Source organism: Topomyia yanbarensis, chromosome 3, assembly GCF_030247195.1.
Source record: "Topomyia yanbarensis strain Yona2022 chromosome 3, ASM3024719v1, whole genome shotgun sequence".
Lineage (NCBI taxonomy): Eukaryota > Metazoa > Arthropoda > Insecta > Diptera > Culicidae > Topomyia > Topomyia yanbarensis.
In genome coordinates this window covers 227,736,921-227,756,825 of record NC_080672.1, presented here as the reverse complement: position 1 = coordinate 227,756,825, position 19,905 = coordinate 227,736,921, and the positions used below count along the sequence as shown (strand labels likewise).

Below are 19,905 nucleotides of genomic sequence, written 5' to 3'. Positions count from 1 at the left end.
TTTACGCTAGAAGACTATATTAAATAATCAGAAATAGTTATTACACTACATCAAGGGAAGGGAAGAATATTTCAACAGCTTCTGTTTATTATGAAGAAGAAAAAATATCGCGATTTAGTCAACGTCTCCATTTTGTCAGCCTAAAATACACCATTTTCTAAGGATATTTTCTTTCAATTGCATCGAACTACACCAATTTGTAGTTGTTAGTTTATCGACTTCTTCCAAAATTCGGCGAACGTATTCCCATTCGTGCGATAGTTTATGTTAAAAGGGTATCCTAAATTAATCGATATACTTAAGGGTTTATATGTCACAGATAGAGAAAATTCATAAATTTTCAGCTTTTCCTACACAATATTACAAAAGTTTCTTAAACAACTGTTCCTAAATTAGAATCCTAATAAGATTATGTAAATTATAAAGCATTTGAAAATTTTTAATAAAAGTGACGGAAGGTTATCGAAAAGTTTCGTGAAAAAGAAAGTCCCAGTAATGATAATGATTTTCCCTAACGGATTTCGAGAGTTTTTTATTTGTTCTTTGGCATTAGGATAAAGGAAAATAATTCAGATCAAAGATACTACTGGGAAGTCATTTCTAGAAAAAGTCAATATCGAAATAAAAAGTTTGAACTATGCATGCGTGTGTACTTCAGAGGTAGCCAGATATCAAGAGCTTAAATTTCAGTGCTTAGTTCTCATCCGCGTTGGGAATTTGAGTAAACGCTATTGAGTATGAACTTCAAATCCATTCGAAAATTTGTTTTTCGATTTTTTTTGACTCAGCACAACATATATAACCTCTTTAGGAAAATTCAGTTTTCCCTACACAATGCATTGATTGAAGAATTTATATATGTTATTAATGGAGCATTAGCAATAATTCGTTTGTATTTCTATTTTATGGGTCATTTTTCCGCTTTTCCATTAAATTGGTTTAACCTTTGAGATTTCTTGCACTGATATTGTCCTATGCTAATTTGAGCGATTCTAAAGTTCTAAATGTTCTCCATCAATATAATACCCGAAGAAAGCTATAAGAGTTATAAGAAATGTATCATCACACTGTTAGATGGATTAAAAGGGTTTTTCTTTAGGTTTTCGTTTACAAAATATAAAAAAATAGAAAAAATGAGTTTTTTTGCAATTTAAATTTTCAACGCAAATTTTTGTTTTTATGAAAAATGACGCAACATTTTTTTCAACGAATTTTTTTTTTCGTGCATAAATATTCATTCCCTGTAACTTGTTCTCAGAAAGTTTTTCTGTATAGAGTACAGTAATCGAACAAACAAAATTTTAAATTAATGCACGTAGAAAAATCTAAGCCTTTTAAAAAACCGAACTCAACTTCAAAGTTTCGTTAGAATTGACGATGGTCATATTTTGTGGTCGGCCGGTTTCTTGTGGAATCCCTCTAAATACCCTTCTATCTTGTCTACATATGCTTGACAAATCTAAAAAATAATGAAAGGCATATTACCACATAGGCTGCTGTAAAATTTCGTATAGATTGGTTATATGGTTCCGGAAATATAAACTGGATTCGTCACACAAGAAATTCCCATTTCAGGCGAAACTTGAAAACTTTTCAATAAGGGAATAGAGGAGACCGGGACTGGTTGGCAGAGTTTTGCTTTTGGAATTTCTGTACTCATTCTGGTTCCTTTTTGATAAATATTTTAAGCTATCATGAAGGCACAACCCTTGAGAATTTATTCATTCATGAACAAAAGTCAGGGAAAAAGTTGCAGTGTGAAAAATCGGCCAACCAACCCCAAGGCTGAGGTAGGTTGGCCATGTTTGGTAAAATAAGGGAAACACATCAAATGCAATAGTGGGAAACGTTCATTAGTGAAAAATTACCATTTTGTTATTTGTTATGATTAGCATCATATGTAGGTACAAAAAACTTCATCCATTACTTTTTAGTCTTTTAACCCTCTAGTTCCGAACACCGCCTCTAGGCGGTCTATACAAAAATCTAAATAAAACTACTAAAACATGATTGTATGTTGTCATCCGCAATAGCATTTCTTTCCAACGCTCACACCTTTCATACACACATATTATTTGAATATTCGTAGCTTTCTGCCAAAGCCAATTGAAGCTCAAAGTTGATAATTCGAGGAAAACGCGAAAAAAAAATTGTTTAGTGGTAATCTTCATTAAACAAATTTTAACTATTTTTCGAAATTTCAATAACTAAAAAAAATATTTTTGGGTAGCCTGTTAGTGTGGATTGGTTTAGTGGAATAATTCGGAAGTTTAGGTTTTTTGGTAAAATACTTTGCCGCCTAGAGGCGGTGTTGGGCACCTGAGCGATTTTTTTTTCAGTCTTTAGTGATTACTTATCGTACTGAAACTAGCATTATGTACAATTTTAGCTGAAAATAGGTATGTTTTAAAAACTTTAGGTGAATGTTGCTGTTAGAATATGGATATTCTTATCATTTAATAGTATTTAGTGGAGCCTGGGGCTAGGTGGTAGAATTTTTCTTTCTCCTTTTGTATTAGATATATGGCGCTGTCCCTAGTTCTGCACTTCAAGTACTGTTTAATCCATTCTCCAATGTGTTTATGTTGCATTAAATTCTGTTTCGTACACGTTGTAAGTGATATTCAGTTTTCGAGCGTATTAGAATAAAGAGCCTACTTGAGTCGTATTAGGAAGGGTGCCTCACAATTGCATTAATTACTCGGAATACAATTGATACAATACGTATAAATTGGCACCAATATCTTTGCTATGATATCAAAAATCGCCATTTGAACCAATACGTTGAACAAAGATGGCTAACGCCGCTCTATCCAACGGTTTTACATGGTTAGAGCAAAAATAGGCTCATTACCGTAGGCAAAGTTTTTAAATTTCAGCATTTTTGTTATCTAGGGCGAGTTCAAAGCTATTCCACGAATGACTAGATTTTTTAATTAGATTCGCTTCCTTGGCCGTATATGTAATATACGTAATCACAAGCAAAAATTTTCTTTTTGTTTGTTTACTTCGGAATTTCACCTGAAGAATTTCGAAAATTAAGCTTTTGAATACAAAGTGTGCGCCGAAATTAAAATGCGGGAGCATTGAGGCTGAAAAATAATAACAAGTATCGATTGATTTGCAGTTTTATTCAAAACACATCTAACGCGATCCATACTTTATAATCAAAAGTGGTAAAATACATAGTGCATCAAAAGTGGCCAGGTTGCATCATTGTGCGTATAGTCGTAAATTGGTGAGATTTCCGCGTCACATATTTAAAATTCTGTAATGCAGCCAACAGTCCGCTCTTTTATGCAACACATGCACTTTTACACGATCTTCTTAAATTAAAAACATAAAACATGATAAGTGAAACCATCGCCAGCAGACCTAGGACTCCCCTACTCTAAATTAGAAGTCAATGATTAAACAACCAAAGCACTAGAGAAATACTCCTTACAGTTTAGGTATTTTGCGTTCTGATGGAGTCCAAAATATAAGCAACCATCTGTATTCGCTTATGTTAAAGTAACTAGAAGAAAAAAAAGTTTTTTATTCGCCCAGGTGCCCAACACCGCCTCTAGGCGGCCTACTTATTTTAAGGCTTTAATGAAAAATCAAAATCCATTACTTTCAAGAATTTTCAACATTATTTTCGTTTTTCTCATCACGAAGCCCAGCTCCAAAAGTTTTTTCAAACCAAAAAAAAATTGGGCACTAGAGGGTTAAACATTTTTAGATTTAGTTTCCACAGTGAATTTTAACTCAAGAAGGAAATGTTTCGGCTGTGCAGTCAATACTATAGCGTCGATACTTTTTAACCTACGCCAACGTTTCGATCCGAGGGTTGGATCTTCTTCAGGGCCTTTTATTATATAAAAATACACCTTAGACAATTATTACGACAAAAAATTTTAACAGTAGACTTACTGGATTAACATCGACAAAGTAAAGTTTCGTATTGCATAAGGAGAAAGTCGGTAGTGAAAGGGTGCGATTTCGTCTGTCGTCGCTAAATATTCGATAGGTTCTAACCACATGTCGTTTAATTAGTATTAGTCTCGAATGTTGATCTAGACTTACGGAATCTATTGATAGAGCTCGTCACGGTTTGTTTTTTCAGCAGTCATTGGTTTTTAAATTTTTAGACTAAATACTAGATGAATTCTTCTAGCTATACACATTGGTGGCCATAGATACGGGGACTGATGTTATTTCTGGGTATTGGTGATGGTTGACTTGGTTGATGGTTCTCATTTTCAGAGGATTTTGGGAAGTTTATCACTCTCTTAATTGAGTGAAACAGAATGGCGTATGAGCAACTTAAGTTGTCTGTGTCAGTACGGTAGTTGACTGTTTTTGGAGTGGTGGCGATTTGACACATCTCGAGTATTGGTAACGGAGATGCTTTGAAGGAGCGATCAATGATACACGGCTTGTGGATATTAAATCGGTGCTGGTAGTCTATGCAATGTTGTATAAGTGCTGTTTTTTCTTTCAGTTGTTGAATTTCTAAGTCTTCGTATTGGTAACCGTTTTGCAGTTTGTTCTCTAACAGATTAATGTGTGTCTGGTGTCCGTACATGCGTGTTTTTAGTTTGTTGCTGGTTATACCTACATAGCAGCTGTCACAGCCTTTGCATGTTATTTTGTAAACAATGTTGCTCTTTTGATCATCTGGTATGAGGTCTTTCGTTTTATTGTAAAGCTATTGGACTTTGTGGTGATTGCTTGTTGCTATACCTAGGTCGGGATTATTGCATTTCAGGATCTTCTTTAACGCAGGTGTTAGACTCTGAATATATGGGATTTATTTGTAAACGGTCGGCTTCATTGGTCGTGTTAATGTTGTGTTTCCTACACGTTGGTGAATGATCCGATTTATTAACGATTTCGGCTAATTATTGCAGAGTAGGTGTTCCAGAATGACGGTGTTTTGTTCCTCTGTGCTTCTAATTGTGCTAAACTCTCGTATTCGATTTATGAAATTAGTTATAATTTCCAGTTTTTGATCAAGTGGATGAAATGAATGATAATTAAGCAGTCTGCCTGATGCAATTGATTTAACATACCCGTCTGTTTTCATCGTGCTATCGTCCATTCTGACTACTAGGATATCTAGAAATGGTAGTTTGCCATTTACTTCAGTTTCTTGTGTAAACTGGATGTGTGAACTGTATTGGTTGAACGTGTTAAGGACATTTGGAACTTGATCCTTCGGGAGGATAAGAATTAGGTCGTCAACATACTTACGTATATATTTAGTTGGGATATTGAGTGTAGCTGCTATATTTGCGGTCAAATTTTCCATCACAGTATCGGCTATTATCGGAGACAGTGGGCTCCCCATGGCGGTGCCGAAAATTTGACGAAAAAACTGGCCTTTGTAGCAGAAGAAGCTGGCTTCATGCAGAATTCAGTTATTTCCAAAAATAGATTATGATTGATCACTGTGTAACCGTATTTGGTCCCATATCACGATAATGTCATGTAGGACCAAGCTTTTTGGTATGTTGGTGAATAGTGACACTACATCGAAGGAGACTAGAATGTGGTTGGGTGGTACTTGCATTGTGTTAACGTAATGGCAAAAAGTTTTGGAGTCTATTGCGTTGTATTGGCCGGTGAAAGAACTCTGTAAAATAGTCGCTATGTATCTTGCTAATGCGTACGTCGGGGTTGTAATGTTGGGTACCACTGGTCGCAGGGATAGCTTGTGGGCTTTTGGTTGGCCATACATACGAGGACATACTGGGTTAAAAAGTGTCGTCTACTGCTTCGCTATTTAGGTGTTCATCATACTATGTTTATCAATCACTTAACAGGAGTGTGTATCTTCGTCGCGAGCGGTTGACTCTTGTAGAGCTCCCTTCGAGTCGGCTAATTTTCATCATTTTCGGCGCTGTTTACCACCTCCCGGTTATCGAAAGTGTCAATAAGGGTGCAATTTAACGATTATGCAGAGTGAAGTGGCTTATAAAAGCATTTTCGGCATATTTTTGACTGACGCGAGTGGTGACAGTTTGTGAAAATCGAATTCCGGCAAATGAAAAAATATCTTTTCCTCGCGATACGGGCCGTCGATTCCCGATGCAAGGAAAAGTGCACATTTAGAAACACAGTGTAAATTCTAAAAATAGTGAAAAATGGTTCTTCAGAGAAAAAAATTCAATCCGGAAAGTGAAAAACATACGGCAATAATAATCCAATAATTGGCGTTTCACCAGCGACTAACGACTACCAGGCGTCGCCCCAAAATTCTTCGCCCGAAAAATAGGTGGCAAACCCGCCGGTCGGTGCTCAGCTAATTTCGTCCACGTCCCTTGTCACCTATTTTTTTATTGGGTGTTTCATAGGCGGTGCTATCTTTGGAAATGAACCTTGGATATTCAACTGTTTTTTACATTCTTATTTTTTGCGAATGAGTAGAGGTTTTGATTCTTTAATATTCGGGATTGCAGATATTTTGTCGAATGTAAATTTTGGGTGTTCGTTGATGTGATGGCACTGTAAGGAAACACGTATCTGCCGGTCGGCAAACTTTTCTTTGGACTAAGCAAACTAATTTCTATGTTTGTTTAGGTTTTGTTTTACCAACGGGGGAACTGATCCAAAGAGCACTCAATGTGCTTACGGAAAACACATGGCCTTATTTGAGTGTAATGATGACTTCAATCATGTATAAGGTTTGAGAATTGACAATTCGCGAGAGGGATCGGGGACCGGTAAGCAATTACTTTCAGTTATGTCAGCACGAAGAATAAGTGTTTTGCTGTCATGTTCCTTGGTTAGCTTTAAATTCTATCTCATGCCTCCACGCGAGTCTAAGTCTATTGATGGCATTTGGTCCTTAGACCGGCGACGACTGGGTGCTATCAGCCTTCTGCCAATAGTAGCAGAATGAGAGGGTGCGAACAGATCTAGCGGAGAAAACAATACCGTAAAAATGAATAGTTGTTGGGAAATAAGCTCAAATAAGACTTTAATTTGATGATCGCGGGTCAATACGTACTGAAAATCGTCTGTTTTAATGAATCTAATTTCAAGTTCCGTTATTGGTAACAAGCCCGTGCATCAGGTTAACGATCCTCTGTATTTTCCTTTAATGTTCGATAAAATCGTTCGTATACGTGTATTTCACAAGCAATCCGATATTAGAAATAGGAAATACTTTCGTTGATTTATAGCATCTCGAGCTATCATAACTCTTTGTCTGTATAACGTGTTATCACTCGGTAGTTTGCAACCCAAACATATATCGTGGAGAAGGTATAGCGAAATTAGTCTAAATAATGTCGCAATAAATAGTGATCCGGCCCATTACGCAGATAAGATTAACTTTTCTAAGCAATACTCCCACGATCGGCTGTAAGGAGTTGTAATTGCTTTTGTTTAGAAAACATAGGATACTCTCGGTAGCCGGCTACCCAGAGTTTAAAAAGGACCAAAAACTAAACAAGATCTTCTTTTTCGAGCGATCGTGTTCTCGAAAACTTACTAAACTGCTACCTAATAAACTATGTACATGTCGCATCGCTTGCATGGAGCGAATCCTAGAACACCAACTTCGCGACACCTATGAAAGAGTCTGATGAACCTTCTGTATAAGATTCCTCATTTTATTCAAGCGATCGCCGGGTAAAATCAACACCGACACGATAGAAACCAAGAAAAACGTCGTCGCGTGATTGAATATTATTAAGAAATACAAGCAGTGCTCCTTATAGCCCGCTATCCGGAGTTTAAGTTGCTTATTTTGCTAATCGTATTAATACAACAAATGTTAAATTTCCCAAATTCTCGGCAGCCGGCTGCCCAGAGCAATTATTACATGATAACGCTATTGACACACTTACTAACAACTCTCCCATTCCCGTGATACATGTGGAGATGCAGAGGATTCCTCGGTCTCTAGTAGCAACATGTATCGGACTAACATTCCTTCCTTTCCCAGAAGATCTGCATTCGGACGTGGCCGGCGTCGGTATTGATCAGCATGCAGGGATCAGAATAGATTGTACAATGTGGTTCATCATGTTATTCCCAAGCATGTTGTTCCAATGAACATTTTGCAACCTAATTTGGTTCTGGTCAATAACGGAGTAGCAACTACGGGCGATCTCTTATGCTTATGCTTATGCTATGTTTATCAATCACTTAACAATCGGTGGTGAGAATTTCTGCACATTATTTATAAGGGGCCGTACACAAAAGACGTATCTTTTTCGGCGATTTTTGACCCCTCCCTCCCTCCTCGTAGCATTTAATCACAAAACTCTAACCTCCCCCTCGTAAATAACGCACCGCACCCGCACCGCAAAATCTGCGGTGCGGTAAGACACTTTTTCCCGCGGTTGCGGTGCGGTAAATGAGCTTTTACCGCGCGGTATTACCGCAACCGCTCTTCAAAAAATAATTGATAAAGTCTGCAGTCTGCATTAAAAAGTGAATTTAAACTATGACTTTTACCGTTTCAGAAGGACGCAACAAGATTTATTTTCTTAACGAATGCTTTGCAATGTCATTTTTAGAAAAATCTCTCTGTCAGAACGTTCGACTTTTTTTATTACCCAACAATAGAGAAACATAATAAACATTTGATTGCTCTAATTTCCTTATACTTGACAATGATTTGAAAAGAAATCCGAATATAATCTGTATTCGACCTATCGCTACTTGATTTTCTACATTTTGGTTATGTATTTGTATTTGTATTTGTTACTGTTACTAAGAAATAAAATCTATAAGCTGTGTCCAATATAAATTGGAACCATTATTTTTACGACATATTTTGAAGACTTTATACTTCAAAGTAACAATTTACAAACGAAACTTTTCAAATACATAAAACGCACAATCCAATCATTGAAAAACAAGTGAATTGTATTGTATAAATTCAATTTAAAAGTGTCTCATTTCTCGCGATTCCTCTAGGCAATTGTAGAATTATGCATCGTTTTTGATGATATTTTCTCAATTGTACATTTCGATTAATTTGGAGAACTTAAAGATAAACTAATAATACTGCGACTTCAAAACAACCCAAAGAATGTAATTATCTTCATCAAACCAAACGAATTTGGAGGAATTGGCAGTAAAGGAGACAAATATCTGGAAAGCGTCCAAAATAAGGAGGGGCCCAAATTAGGCTGATTACCCTATCATTCATTTTTCAACATCGTATTTCTATCTTTTTTGATTTCTGTGTAAACAATTAATTTTTCTACAGTCGGTTTTATAAGACTTTCTCAAAAAGTACATAACTTTTTTTCGCGTATGTTCATTGTTCGTCCAACTGGGAATATTTTCTACCAAATTGACAACTAATATTTTTCAATTAAGTTTTTGTAACTTTTTTAAAGTAAAGCTTTCGAAGTTAGTGTTTTTAGAGTGTAGGGTATTGCGATTTTTTTGTAATTCTCAAAGCCTTCCTTTATATTGTGGCAAGTGTCGAAGTTAGCCCAGATGCCAAATTTCGCATAGTTTGGACAAATTTTGACCCCTACAAATTTCAATTGAAGTTTTTGCCATTGGCATTACGAAAAAATCTTTTAAAAAAATAAATAAAATGCTAGAACTTTCGAACTAGCCATTAGAAAATTACAGCTCATACATTTTTAAAGCGAGCAATCTCAGTATTTGAAAAAGAATACATCCGTTTCTTGCAAAATACGAAGTTAGGGTTTTGGGGTATTTTGTTCCTAAAATCCCCTATTTGTATTAACATTTCTGCTGTATGCTGTAAATCATATATCTTTTGCAGTTTTTTTAAATATTCGACAACTCTATACCGGTTGAGATGAGATGAATTCCTGATTTTTTCGTCAAATATGGCAACGGCAACGTTGATGAAATTCAACATGTTTATATCACTGTATTAGAATAATATATATTAGTACTGGTGTTTTTCCTTAATTTTTTTTTGTGAATTTATTTTCAGAGTCAAAGGTGATTTTTACTATGTAAATACGAAAATCTTCATTTCATTTTCATGTGGTAAAGTCATTGAAAATATAAAAATTGAAAGAAAAAAATATACAACTTCATTATTCCATTTTTTTCAATTAACTGAAGGATAATAAAATTAAAAGTTTTTCTATTATATGCTGCAGAAGAGCGTTTTTGTATGCATAATTATGCTTAATTTCATTGGACTTCAGTAATACAGCTAAATTTTATAGGACTTCAGCGCTATGCTAATATTTAGAGGAATGAGAATGTTTTACCTTATTCGAAAGTAGTCGTCTCAAAATGTACGGCATTTTATTAATAAAACTTGCAAATTTGAGTTTTTTCATAGGTGTTACATTCTGAGGAGTTCATCAAAATTAATTTTCTTGTAAATAAGAATATTTTATTATACATGCTTATACAAAATAAATAAATAATTTTTCAACAAAATTTTAAAAAAACATGAATTTTACCGCATTTACCGCATTACCGCGCGGTGCGGTGCGGTAAATACAGTGCGGTTGCGGTAAGCGGTGCGGTTTTATTATTTTTTGCGGTTGCGGTGGGGACTATCCATTTACCGCCCACATCCGCACCGCGACGAACCCTACTTTCATCAACATTTTCATTATAACAGAAAATTGCGTGCAAAGTAAGCCCATTTCATGACAAATATAGTGTTGATAGTTTTGTTCTGAATTTTATATGTCAAGGGGAGCATGAAGAGAAGTTCTCTCAGTTCACAATTCTACAGCTGCCAATGATTCTAAGAAGCATACGTTCATCTAAATTACTAAATTTTGTTTGGTTGAATCCGAAGTGAAAATTTAATTCAGCTTCCAAACTAAGTCTACTAGTTAGCAGCATCACCCTAGTGAGAAATTTTGGTTTTTACCAAATTTTCCTCCTTAGGGTGAAATATAGCATAGAACAATAGCTAACTAATGTAGCAAGTTAAATTCGTATACAAAATCTTTTCGTATTTTTGCGAACTTGTAATTCCGCAAATCGTAAAATTTACCTCATGAAAAACCACATCAAAAGTAACTTGTTTGAATTTAAATTTATTTCTCTTGAGAATGGAGGATCATTAAATTGTTTTCTCTAAACAATGGGTTTCAACCTTAATGCTACGTCGCACAACTTCAGACCCTACCATCCCCCTCGTCACACTTCGTCACAAATTGGGTATACCCTCCCTACCACCCAAAATGCTACCGTAAACCGGGGTGACTTTGATCATCGGGGTGAGTTTGATCACTCGAAACTTTTTTCGTAGATCGCTTATTAAACCAGAATAGTCTACCGAATCATTTCAATTTGAAATGATGTTTACTCTAAACTTATAAAATACTGAATTGTTATACTTTTTAAGTATATTGTTCGGTTTTTGGGTACAAAAACTACAAAAACCGAAATTTGACTTTACCCGATTTTTGCGAAGCTTCGTAAAGTTTCTATTTTTTATAAAACAAATAAATATCAGATTTGAGCAAGAGTAATAAATTGCAAGCGAGTTTTTATTTTCCTTTAGATTGGGATATGCTAAATTTAGTTGTAAGAGTTTGTTTATTTTTACTACACTTTTTGTGAATCTAGTTGTCAATTATTTCAAATTATTTTAAGCTATAATTCGCAACATTTTTTTATTGTTCAATATTCCAACGTGTTAAAATGGATAAAACTTTTTGTACATTGATAAAACACTGAAACAAAACAATTTTAGCCGTTTTAAAGGTTTTCAGAATCTTTTATTCTAGTTGGACACAAATTATACGAATTTTGGTTACTCGAATTTTACAGTACATTGAAATCTCCGTATAATACCAATTAACATCTATTGAACAATGAGTATCTTTCCAGAATTAGTTCAAACAAACATTTGAATGAAAAACATTGACATCAATAACATAATGTAGGTGAACATGCAGGTTATCAAAGTCACCCCGAAACACGAAAACGGACTTCAACTTGAAATCATTTTTGAAAAAATAGATGTAAGCGGACAATTTTAAGTAAAACCATCCAATCTTGTTCTCCATACATCAGTACATGGTTTAAAAATATTAAACTTGAAATAAATGTGTGAAAAGTGATCAATGTCACCCCGGTTTACGGTACGTCATTTATGCACGGCCCTTAAGGTGTGTGACTATCTTGTGCGATAAACGGTTTATACAATGCCACCGGCCTATCACGGTGTTTATGTCACCGATGACGAGCTTAACATTCCGCCATAGGCAGCTGTCTTAGACATGCTCCAGCTGCGTATAAAATGCATCTTTCTCTGCTTCATGAGGTCAGTGCACATTGATAATGCTTTAGTTGAATAAATGGCCTTTGATCCACACTACACACATCCTTTCGCTGATCGCTTGCCACTTGATCACGCGTTGGCGCATTTCACCCAGTTCGTTTGTCGTGCCGTCGCTCGATGCTCGCATTTCCACAACTTCTGTCCCGTCTAGCAAAGCTCCTCCAATGCAACGGTTTTGAAGTTTTCAACTCATCCTTTTCGCCTTGATTGTTAGTAAAGTTTATGTTTTTGGGTCACTCGTTGAACTTGATCTAACCTGTCGCGAAGTCCGCTACCCAACATAATTGACACCTGCGACAGGTAGGGTTATAGCGCCCATGCCCGCTCACGCCACCTCATTTCGCTACTACTGTAGAACACGGTAGTAGCCAGTCGATACCGGTCTACATATTAAATGTCATCAATTTACCCGCCAACATTTTTGAAAAATCTGTGATTTTCGTCAAAACCCCCTCCAAACCAAATTTCTGGCTACGCCACTGAGCCAATCAAAATCATTACATTAAATAGGGGTTTCAAGCTTTCCAAAACACTTACCTGTTATTCTTTTCACTTTAATTTGAAACTATAATCACGATTTCGCCATTATAATGATTTCTGTTTTTGTTTAAGGATGGCAGAAAAATGAAACATCTATAAGAATGAGATACGGCTATCAAAATTAATGTTTTAGAATGGCGCTTTCGCGAATATATACGATAGTCAGGATTTTTTTACAATTTACTGAGAAATCGACGGGCTCTGAATTATTCGGGTTCTCCTATATCACGGAAACTTTCGTTTCCAACATTTAATCGATATTTTTTACTAATTGGAAATATTCGCAAAGAAAAAAAAGCAGAAAAGGTTCTAGATTATGAATAACTATATCCCACGCCATAGCTAAAACTATAATAAGAATTGCTTCAAAAAATAAATTGGATAGTGCTTTAATGTAAATTCTCTAACATAGTTTTTCGTTTATTACCCTGTTATATTCATAGTAATCGATAACGTATTGATAGTATATTTTACATTATTTACAGGTTTCGAATGTTTTGTCACTGGTTGTGCAATCATAGTACCTTCGGAAACATTATATTAGTCTGCATTATGTTTTCTTCTGCTATGTTAGCAGCCGAAGACCCACTGAATGCTACTTCAGAACGAAATCAAATTTTGAACTATTTTGATTATTTCTTTACATCAGTATTTACTATTGAACTGTTGCTAAAACTAATTTCTTATGGATTCCTGTTACATGATGGGGCATTCTGTCGTTCGGCGTTTAACTTACTAGATTTACTAGTCGTATGCGTATCGCTAATATCAATGTTCTTCAGGTATTGTATGCACAATAAATCTAACGTTTACTAATAATCACTAAACCTAGCATATTTGCAGTTCTGGAGCGATTTCCGTTATCAAAATTCTGCGTGTTCTAAGAGTATTGAGACCGTTACGTGCAATTAATCGTGCCAAAGGACTGAAGGTAACGTTTTCCTTAAATTTATTATATTTGTGTAAATAATTTCATTTTCATTAAATTTGATACCAAGTGCAGGGGTTAATCATTGTACGTTAGAACTATTACTTTACGTTACATTTCAATTTGTAGATTGATTACCTTTGATTTATAAGTTGGGCTAAAACTGGACATGCAAAGCATTAGTATTTTTTTTTGATTTCCTTTCATTTCTCAGCATGTAGTTCAATGTGTAATAGTAGCAGTTAAGACAATCGGAAATATTGTTCTAGTGACATGTCTACTGCAATTTATGTTCGCGGTGATAGGAGTTCAATTATATAAGGTAGGACATTTTTGGATTTAGGTATTAAATGTTTGGATTTATTTTTATTTGTGTTATTTCTCATGTTCGAAACAGTTTGTTTTATTTTATATTTTTCGTTTTAATATTAACTTAAAGAGATTAGTGATACTTTATTGAGTTTGAAAATTAACATATTATAACAAAAAGAGACCATTAGTTCATTAGTTTTGAATGGATGTTTAATCGATTGTAAACGATTGTACATTTGAGATTGTAAGGCTCAACAACATAAATTAAACGAATGTTCACAGAACTGGTGTTTGTAACAAGGATATTTATTGTTTCAATGAAGTTTTGTTTAATTTCTGTGCAGGGGAGCTAAACGCAATACAGGCCAGATTCGATTATCCGTAGGGTGCAGAATAATTTCGGACAACCGAATCAAAAGAATTGTTTTTTTCTTCATGAAATATATTTGTTATACAGGATGTTTGGTTCATGGTTAAGAATTTCTCGAGGGATGATTAACTGTCATATTTGGAGAAAAAAATCGTTCTACACATACCATGAAATCTCAGCCGTTACTAAGTTATTGAACTTTTTGTGTTAAATACTTAGTTGTCTTAAAATAGCTCAAAATCAAAAAATATACTTTGTGTTTCAAATCTTTTAGATCTATTGGATAGGTGAGAAAATTTTCCACTGAAAAATGTCCTCAAATGTTACAGCTAATGAGGTTAAGTAATCTTTTCACAGTAATTTATTTAAAATTTAACAATTTTGATCGATTTTTCGTTCACTTCGCGAAAATCTTAATAGTTAACATCACTATTTTAATAACACAAATTGTTAGTCTTGAAAAGTTGTATAATTTGTTCTTTGACATGATACAATTACCTTGTCTTGTTTTCATGTGTTTGGGTTATTGAACTTGGATATTTTTATCTCATATTCACTAATACTAGTTCTTATTCAAGAAGTATGGCACTTATTGTACCTTTTCTTATTTTTATTCGAAAGCCAGGAAAATTTTGCTGAGAAAAATGTATTAATACCTTTCAGTTAAGTGAATTTAGTATTCTTTTAGAAGTTAATTAATTTAAAGTTAGTGTTATTATTTGCATTTTCGTTATTTTCTTAAAATAGTAAATAATAAGTTTCACCATTATTATCATGGAATGAATGCATCTCAGCAAGTTCTACAATTCTTCCTTTGACTCCATTCAATTATCTCTTTTAGTTTCGAAGCAAAATCATTTTTATCTTCTCGTTTCATATGTAAAAACAACGATTTCGAACCCACTGCATTTGTGATGAGGCCACGCTGTGTTAACTATTAAATTGCAGCGAAATGAAAAGCGATAGGGATAATGTGTCAAATAACAGGTGTAGAGAATATTAAGGGGTACCAAATGAACAATAGTGACGATAAATTTAGTTGATTAATAATTAGAATAATTGCAAAAATCACCAAAAAACGCAAATTTTGAGTTATACTACTAGAGACGATCCATAAATGACGTAGCATTTTTTGAACGATTTTTAACACCCCCCTCCCCCATCGTAGCATTTCGTCACAAACCTCAAAATACACCCCCTGGTAAATACGTAGCTTGACGGTGATTCTCCCCCCCCCCTTGTCCCCGTAAAACTATTTAAAAATATAAAAAACGATAGTAGTTATTCCCCTTTTAAAAAGCTACGTAGCATGACATGACCCCCTACCCCGTCACACATCATCACATAATACAAAACTCCCCCCTCCCCCATATAATGCTACGTCATTTATGGATGATCCCCTAGTAAAAAGTCATGTAGTACACTTAACTAAAAGATATCTATAAATTCATCGAAAGGAAATTTTCTCAGCTTTCCAATGAAGTCCTGATAATAGTGATATAAAGCATATTTTTTAGATTAGAGTCTTTTAAGAACTTGCAAGTCAATTACAGGAAAAGTTTAGAAGTCAAATTACAAGGAAACGAGAAGAGATAGGAATGTTATGTTGAAGAACAAATTATGAATCGTCCTCAAACCGAACTTTTAGATAGTAGATATTGCTATAATCATAATTCATTATTTTGAGAAAATTAACAAAAATCTCATCAAAAACACTAACTTTTAACTACTTTACAACTAAAAGGTATTTAAAACTAATTATCTGAAAGATATGAGAACATTATTCAATAGAAAATTTTCTCACCTTTCCAATGGCACTAAAAGATTTAAAATACAAGGTATACTTTTTGAGTTAGAGGTGTTTAAAGATAAACAAGTTTTTTACACAAAAAGTTCAATAACTCTGTAACGGTTGAGATTTGATGGTATGTGTAGAACGATTTTTTGCTCCAAATATGACAGTAAATCACCCCTCGAGAGATTCTTACTCATGAACCAAACACCCTGTATGTTGAAAACCTTATCCGAATTTTGCTACAGGTTTTTCAGCTTTTTGACCCGATTTTGCCAGCTAAATTTAAGACAAAGTCTTCTGATTTTATTCTCCTATGTTACGTGATAGAATTAAAGCAAAAGCCTTTTACTTAAGTGTGTTAAGAATTCTAAATGTCGATGTCCTTAAATGATTAAAAAGCTTCGATTTTTTTAAACTGTTGCGATAATAGGCTGATTCCAAAAAGTTGTTTCGGGTTTTATATCCTACTTTAGATAGTCCCTATCAACATGAAACAAATATGTTCAGATTTTGGGCTTACAAAATCGGACATTGTATTCTTTCTAAAAATTACAGTTTAAAAATAACAGATTTTAAAATTTGGTTCTTCCAATAATTATAACTGACATCAACAGGAAAGATTTGTTGGTTAAGTAAAATTTCTTTATTTTCCCAAATTATTGTAATTTGAAAATTTTGAGCTTCCAGCTGTTGTAGCTGAAAACAATTTCTATCGGTTTTTGTAATTAAATATTGAGATAGAAAAAAAAAGTTTTTTTTGTAAAAAAATGCGACATTTCTCTATACCTAAGCATTTTTGTGAATATTTTTTGAGAACATAAAATTCGGGTCTTCCAGAAACTGTCTAGTATCAATTGTAATTGATTGGTGTACGAAAATATGTAAGTCATTGCATCGAATTCAAAATTATATGCTAAATAATTAAAATTTCTGTATTTCTACGAAGTTTTCATTATATTTTAGAAAATATACAGATATAATATATCTTTCAAAAACTGTAGTAGGTATCAAATAATAAATTATAAATGTGTAATGTAGTTTGAGAAAACATAGTGTGCGAATAATCGAAACAATTTTTCGGATTGTCGTACTACGGATAATCGAGTTATTTTCTACGGATAATCGAGTTACGGATAATCGAGTCTACGGATAATCGAGACTACGGATAATCGAATATGGCCTGTACAAACATTAACATGTAAGTGCGCATTATAGGCTAATTTGGGGAGAGATGCCGCACATTTTTAAAAATTGATATTGCATCAAAGTGAACCATTCAATATTTGATGAAATCATTTTTATCAATTGCGACAAGTTTCTAAAATACTGTGAAATGGTTTTTGGCATGAAAAAAAATATTAAATTTCCATGAACATTTGAAAAAAGATCAATGGGGGAGAGATGCCGCATGTGCGCGTGAGACGCCGCACCGTTGTCACAAACTGAAAAATGGAGAACAAAAGTATTTTTAGCTCTCGTTGATGTTTTTGTGATTAGGTGACTTCAGCTGAGTTTCATGAAGTTTGTAACAAAATTGGCTTTCACCCAAAACGGACAGAGAATGTTTAATAATCCCAAAATATATATTCAATAGCAAGGGCTAATAAGGGGAGGTGAGAATTAATAGTGTGCAGGCTTACCCGATAATGCTGACGTCATCAGAGACTGCGGTCGATCTCCACCGAGGCTGTCGTAGTTTTTGTGTAGCTGCCGAACTGGATCATGCGGTGGCCAATTAGGAGAATCGTGATGCTGTTTTTTTACCTCCTTCCATCCAATCACTCTAGCGGATTGTTTGTCCTAGTGTATGCAAAAGGGCTTTTCCCGCTCAAATTCACCGCACTTGCACGCACTGTGAACGATGAGCTTCTCGTCGACGAGCGATTTGCGACTCCTCCTGGTATGGTCCAAAATCCTTCAGCAAACCACCATCGCCGACAATCGCCCCTTTCCTTTTTGCTTTCACTGTCGTCAACGAGCGATTGAAACAGGGCGAATTCCACCGTTAACGGACCGTGACAACGGCGGTGGCCAGCCTAAGCCGAATCCGAACTGGGATCGACACGCCTAATTGAACCCACGACGCTGGGTGCGATTAACTGCCACCGCGAAATGACACCCAAACAGCTCACAAACGGCACACCAAAATCCGAAAAGCTCCGCACGTTGCGATTATTACGACGATGACGAGAGTGACGTTGAACACGAACGGATCGACTCACACCGTTCTTAGCCTCGTGGGTTTTTTTCACCTTTCCCTTTTTTCGGCGGGAATCTCAGACCGCCACCGACCGTACTCGGTCAACTATTCTCTCCACTCCACTTTTTTCGGTGGGAATCGCAGACCGCCACCGACCGTACTCAGTCAACCTCTTTTATCAGACTACCCATTTTTATTTTGTCACCCGTTCTTCCGGGGATTTGTTTTCAAGCAAATTGTGCAGCGATCTTTTGTTTTCAAGCGGGCTGTCAAATGCCCACCTCTTGCAGTACACACTAATCTCTTATTCCTCCCTTTTAACATTTAAATTACACATTTTACTGTAACAAGTTTTATTACACCTATAAATCGGCTAGCACTTTCACATTTCTTAAGGAGCTAATACTATTTTTTTTATTCGACTTTTTAAAAATATTTTCCTTTTGCAACCTTGTGTAACGGTTAAGGTGGAGTAACTTAATTAAGGGTACTATTTCTGTATATGTTTGTACGAGTGATATATCTATGTGTTGCTAGGGGTTTCTTAGGAGTAGTTTATGGTTGTTTCTCCCAACAAGGAATTCATATAACTTAGCTTTGTTCTAAAAATATGTGCCTGAAACTTGAACCCTTTATAAGGCGGTGGCTATATTGCCAGCTTTACGTTTCGTTTATAACGCAGGAATATGAAGTGAGAAGTGTTCCAATCTTATGAAATCTACTTGTTGGGAGTCTGGCAACTCTTCTTATTACTTTTTATTGAGATACGGTGAAAAGTAACAGATTGGTGAAGTGTTTTTTGAAAAAATTACGGCGATTCCTTTTGGACAATAAAGTTAGCTCGATTTTGAAAAAAAATACCCTAGACCCTATAAAATGGTGATGCAAAGTTGTAAAAACCACCAATTTTAATCCGAAAATTTGGTTTATGAATGGTGAAAATGGCAAAAAAACAAATAAAATTAATAAATGAACGTCTGTAATCTGTGGTGTCATTTTTCAACTTATCCTTAGAATCCAGGGGTTATTTACAGTTAACCCTAGAACGTTGCACTTGCATTTTCATTCTTAGAACGTTGCACTGGGGTACAAATGTACCCCACGCGTTTGATCGCAATTTTCGCAGGTAAAAATGCAAACAAAAGAAATGTATAACACTCCAGTTTCATCGTTTTCTAATTGCAAAAACAGCTGTGTAAGTTTAAATACGGAATTTATTGAATCAATGATACATACATTGGTTTGAGCAAAATAAAAAGTGAAAAAATCGCTTTATTGACTTTTTTCACAAAAATTACTATAATTTTGCGAATTTTCAACCGATTTAAAAAAAGAATCAAATGATTCTAAAAGTTGAAAGAATGATCTTGATACGGTATTAAATAGAATTTCGATATTTTTGAAAAACTACAATTATTTTGAAGAGTGAAAGCTTAAAAATCGGGTTTTGGAAAATACCACGAAATGGGGTGAAAATTGAAATGAAAAAAATATTTCTGGTAACACG

The 19,905-nt window shown here is 34.8% G+C and overlaps 1 protein-coding gene across 5 annotated transcripts in view; it reads left to right on the top strand.

Moving 5' to 3' along the window:
- The window catches only part of LOC131688806 (muscle calcium channel subunit alpha-1), a 1,302,489-nt gene extending 1,288,410 nt beyond the window's left edge, over positions 1 to 14,079 (top strand). For all 5 annotated transcript variants that reach the window (XM_058973340.1, XM_058973339.1, XM_058973342.1 and 2 more), the window contains 3 exons: positions 13,279 to 13,575; positions 13,637 to 13,724; positions 13,936 to 14,079. In XM_058973340.1, the coding sequence (XP_058829323.1) occupies positions 13,279 to 13,575; positions 13,637 to 13,724; positions 13,936 to 14,064 (514 nt within the window). In that variant the 3' untranslated portion in view covers positions 14,065 to 14,079. The remainder of the gene's footprint in view (positions 1 to 13,278; positions 13,576 to 13,636; positions 13,725 to 13,935) is intronic.
- Positions 14,080 to 19,905: the final 5,826 nt, after the last annotated feature.